This window comes from Belonocnema kinseyi, chromosome 10 (assembly GCF_010883055.1).
Source record: "Belonocnema kinseyi isolate 2016_QV_RU_SX_M_011 chromosome 10, B_treatae_v1, whole genome shotgun sequence".
NCBI lineage: Eukaryota > Metazoa > Arthropoda > Insecta > Hymenoptera > Cynipidae > Belonocnema > Belonocnema kinseyi.
In genome coordinates this window covers 112,848,562-112,854,001 of record NC_046666.1, presented here as the reverse complement: position 1 = coordinate 112,854,001, position 5,440 = coordinate 112,848,562, and the positions used below count along the sequence as shown (strand labels likewise).

At 39.4% G+C, this 5,440-nt stretch overlaps 1 protein-coding gene across 3 annotated transcripts in view; it reads right to left on the bottom strand.

The window, feature by feature from the left end:
* Nucleotides 1-5,440, bottom strand: part of LOC117181506 (traf2 and NCK-interacting protein kinase) — a 252,578-nt gene that overhangs the window by 96,901 nt on the left and 150,237 nt on the right. For all 3 annotated transcript variants that reach the window (XM_033374255.1, XM_033374254.1, XM_033374256.1), the window contains exons 9-11: nt 1,304-1,485; nt 864-967; nt 127-185 (exon numbers count right to left, since the gene is read on the bottom strand). In XM_033374255.1, the coding sequence (XP_033230146.1) occupies nt 127-185; nt 864-967; nt 1,304-1,485 (345 nt within the window). The remainder of the gene's footprint in view (nt 1-126; nt 186-863; nt 968-1,303; nt 1,486-5,440) is intronic.

Here is a 5,440-nt window from a genome sequence, read left to right as displayed (position 1 = left end):
TTTAAAACGTAGGTAATCTAAAACGTCTCAGCCTCAAAAATCAGATGAAAAGAAATTTTCATTTGGTTTTTGATATTCACATAAAACTGACATTCCGCACTTTTTTCGGAGTTCTAGCCGACTTACCTTCATGATGAGAATTGTAGGCATTATGAGATGAAGATGATGATGATTCTGACGCTGGTCTAAAAGCAAAAATAAAATCAGGATTAGGTATCGGTATAGTCACGTGTGACAAGACGTGTATAGGTTAACAATTCTGAAGAAAAATAATTATTTATGATTTCTAATACGCCTTTGATATAAATCTGTCGTATTACTATTTATCTAAATCTGTAAGTACTATTTAACATAGTTTTTATTTTTCGCATTACTCCTTCACATAATTTTTATTCTTCCGACTAAACACATAAGATAATATTCACTTATATGAAATGCCATCTGTCATAATCCCCATGGCATCGAAATTGCATGTAATGCATACATATTGCGTCAATAGTAATTCGGGAAAATAAGTTATGTTAAACAGCAATTTACTATCGCAAAAATTTTGTTAAATTATAATTCGGCAAAATATTAGAGAAAATAGAATTTGGGCAACATCCATGCGACTTCGACACTACGACTGGACTCTATAAAATACTTACTAATAGCTTCAAAACTAATAAAGTTATACATGATACAACTTTACAGCTAGTTTTCCTTAGATTTTTCCATCCGAAAAAAAATAATTATAAATTTTGATTAAATAGTTTGTTTTCTAAATTTTATTTCATTGTTAAATAACAACATTTTCGTGTAGTGGATTTAAAAATAAATAAAAAATTACTTTTCTCTTACGTCAAATAAACGTTTGAACTTACAAAGGTTTCGGTGGATCACTGGCGAGTAATGTTCCATCATTCCTAATATTATTTCCACTAGCTTCTTCAACATCATCATCACTGTCACTTTCAATGGATAATGGCTGCAATACCAAAAGGATCATTAACAACAAAATTATTTAATGCGATACGTTTAGAAACAGGTAATAATATTTTCACCAATTTTATGGCTTTAACATAGTTTATACTTTTCATAGAATTTCCTTTCTTAAGTACTACATGCCAAATTTTTTCATGCTTGGACGAAACTGATAATAATTATAAATTGTTCTTAAAGTTCAGCTTAATTTACTTAGAAATTTAATTTAGTATAAAACTGATGGCTGACAAAATACGTATGTTGATATACCCGTGCTACGTCCAAATTTTGTATTTTATCATATAAAAGCGACAATCGTGTATACAAAAAATTTATTTACTGTTGGTTTGAATACATGGCTGTTTCTTTGTGACACGGCTTGTCCACCGGCAATTATGCTGCTTCCTCCAGACGAGGGCAATTGATGATTTGAAGGTGGTGTAGAAACTTTATGTGACTGACCAGGTTCGTCGCGTGGCGTAGGTGGTAACGGGCGCGTTGGAGGTTGTGGATCAGGTACGACTGTTATAAGAAAGATAAAAAAATGAAGATTTGCAAAAATTGTACAACTTTGTAATGTACTCGTTATGTTTACTATCGAACGTAATAAGTGTGACATGGCATAGGCAACAGATTGCCGTCGACAAATTTGCAAAATATAAATAATCGTTCGTTTTTTGTGAATAAATATGCGACCGCACTATCTTTAGTCCTAATGAAGACAATGAAGTGATTTAAATTGGAGGTAGTTAGTTAAAATATCTGTAATAATTTACAATTCGAAGAAAGTATATGCTTCTTGTTATATTCGTACAAATTGCCATATTTGAAGTCATTTTTTTAAATAGGAAAGCACAATTATTTATATTTTTCAAATTTTTCGACGGCAATCTGTTCGGAAATGTTTAATCTACCAACATGAATTTTTTCAGATTTTTCCTATTATTTTCTCAATAAAAAACTATGCTTCAAACTTCAGTGTTTTTAAAAGCTACCAAATTTCCTTACTTTCCATCAAATTTTCAGATCTGTAAGCTACAAATAATTTTTTGGAATAATACTTTTCGGCTTATTAACGTGCAACATTTGCACCTTTAAAATGATACCTCTTTCATTAACCTACCATTTATTCTTTACATACTTATTCAACGTCAAAGTCAGAGGACTGGAATTTTCTCGCCGATAGTAGTCTAGTTTATATAGTTTATAAAATATATTCGTGTTAAATTTAAGTTGCAAAAAATACATGCACAAGTATATAGAACCTATTGTTCCTATTAACAGAACCAAATTTTGTACTTGAGATCGCATTCCATGTACACAGGAATTGATCGAAAAAATGTGGGTAATGTAAGAACCGGGTTGCGTGACCTACATTGGACATGCCTTTAGGGCTCCCTAAATATCTTAGACTGGAAGTCGTCCGACACACACACACACACACACACACACACACACACACACACACACACACACACACACACATAATTAAAAAATTTGTCATAAGGTCAACCACAGGATTTCGCCGGGAGCGGGTGCTAATCTGAAAAATTGCACCCGATTCCAGCGAAATCGCGGTAAAATTTCAGCCACAACCACGTCTCACAGCCGTGAGATAGGTGGTTACAGACTGTAAAGGAATCATCACGACGATCCAGCAAAAGCCTCGTGTACCCTAAGAACACGGAGCGACCCAAGGACAACCGCCTTCTGCATTTTTCCCGCAAGTGTTCTAGCATATTGTTGACACGCAGGGATGCTTTTTAGGCCATTAGCAAGTGAAAGCTTGGCACTTCCAAGAGCGCCGATGATAAGGACGATCAGTTAAACAGAATATTCCGGGTACAATCGTTGCAACTCCCTTATAAGGTCTAGATACCTCTCTTTCTTTTCATTCTCCTTGGCTATGATGTTTTTGTCAGCTGGTACCGAAAATTCGACAACGAACATGGTTCGCTTCTCGAAGTCAAGAAGAACCATGTCAGGCCTCGAGTGAGCAACAGAAACAATTGTCGAGAATATAAAGTTCCAGTATATGCGGCACTTCCCATTCTCGACAATTGACTTAATTTCCCTAGGAGCATTTGGAGGAGCGATATTAAGGTGAATGTCGTAAGAGTGACAGAGATGATAATAAAGCACTTTTAGTGCCGCATTGTGCCTTTGAATGTAGGTCGTTCCCGCGTGAGAAGGACAACTAGATAGTGTGTGAGCTAAATGCTCGGGGTGTGCATGGCACGCCCTGCAGCTATCATCGGGAATGTCTTGGCTCAAAATGTGGCGACGGTATGTTAACGTGGAAATGACACCGTCTTGGCATGCAAAAATGAAACCCTCTGTACCAGACTTCAATCCGGGCGATTTAAGGAAAGCAAAAGTTAGGTCACACGACATTGACTGATCCTCCACATTCATGTGGAAGACACCGTGCATCCTCTTATCGAATAGCTGTTCACGAAAGCTTTTCTTTTGTGTTTTCGTAATCCGAGCTTTCGGGAATGAGTATTCGAGATAGATAAGATTTGAAACATTTTGCTCACCCCTAATACTGAAGTTAAATCCGAGTGTTTCAGCAGCCTCCTCCATTGCTTTGTACAGAAATGCTCCTTTGCCCACTTCTTCGTGATTCCTGGCCATTTTAAGAAGAGGGTCTCTTCCATTTGCAACTCTATGTGCTATACCCAGAATAATCCTGTTGTGAAGACATTCAAGACTCAATAATCCGTGACCCCCTTGACAGCGTGAGATGTACAGTCGCGGAACGGAAGACTTAAGATGCATGCTTTTGTTCATGTGCATAACCTTTCTTGTCCCGATATCAACAGATCTAAGCTCGTGCTTCGTCCATGAAACTACTCCAAATGAATAGAGTAGTACCGGGACGGCAAGCATGTTCGTTGCAGATACTTTGTTCCTCGCCGACAGTTCGGAAGGCCAAATCTGTCAGATGAGACGTTTGTATCTGCTTCGAAGAGTATCCTTTATAGATGTCACATCCTGAATGCGACTCTGTGGCACGCCCAGGTATGTATAAGTCTCTCCAGCGCAAAGGTGTCGTATGGCGCTTCTATCAACGAGCTCAGGATCTTCAGGGATGCCATTAAGTTTTCCTCGCTTCAAATAAACCTTGGCGCATTTGTCTAACCCCAATTCCATTCCAATTTCCTTAGTATATCGTTCGACAATCCCCAGAGCTAGATGCAGTTGCTCTCTGTTTTTAGCATAGATCTTAAGATCGTCCATGTAAAATACATGTGAGTGACCTTGTACTTTCGATCTGCAGGTTTGCCGCACAAATACCCGCCGGAATGGCGCAGTGCTAGAGATAGTGGCGGATGAACCTTTAAGATTTCCAAAAGAGAGATGATAAGTCTATGGGATCTCGAATCGAAAGCTTTCCGATAATCAATCCAGGCCATCGATAGGTCACGCTGGTAGAATGCTGCATTTTTGCAGACACATCTATCGATGAGCAGGTTCTCCCGACATCCGGCTACGCCTTTCTTTGAGCCTCGTCGTTCATACATTTCTTGCCACACAGGTTCAATTGCCCGAACAATCCTATCATTTCGAATAGCTGTGAATATCTTATAAAGAGTGTTCAGACAATTTATTGGCCTGTAGTTCTTCGGGTCAGCTAAGTTGCCTATTTTCGGCAGGTATCAAAACCAGAAGGTTTTGATACAATCTGGTCCCGGTGCGGAATAGTTCTTCATAGTTCTTCCAGTCTATGCTGAACTTCGTAGACTTCTCTCCAAAATACTTCGACTTCCTCTGGTTTGGGTGGGTGTTCGACAGTAACTGGAGGGTCTTGCAAGAGTCGAGATGGGTCGGAGAGAAACTGTTGATTTTCTCTGACCCACCTCACCCACCGCTCTAGACTTCTCTTAGTGTCAGATAGTATGCGTATTCTCTCAACAATATGCTGCCTGATGGTCAGCAGCTTTGATTTTGTTAAGTGTGTGATAACGGGTCCGGAGTTCGCACGCGAACTTTCGAACCTTGGCGGTAAAAGTCCTGCCAGATGTGATGTAGTCAATCACACATTGAATGCGGGACGCGTACTGTCTTGCCCAGCCTATCTTTATGGCAAGTTGATGCATTCGTCTTTTGGTCTTATGATCAGCCGTTGGTTTTGTTTTACGGTACGCACCGGCCAAAGCTCTCGCTGCATTATACACACAATAATTGATAGCCCAGAGGTCGGATTCACCGGAAAAATGTCCTCGAAGCTCGAGATCCATTTCAGCCAGATCTTTAGGCTTGAGAGAAACCTTGGTGTTGACGTTTCTCCGGGTCGTTAAGCATCGCTCTTAATCTATTGGATGCCTGCCCGCGGTTGGTCTTAGTGTCGCCTCTCTTTCTTTGTTGCCGGCTTGTTCTAGCTGTGGTAGTGTAGGCGTTCCGCTTACATAGCTCCTTTTACGGAGTAGTTCCGCATGGTTTCGCAGACGTTGCTGCGAAAAGTGCGATAGCT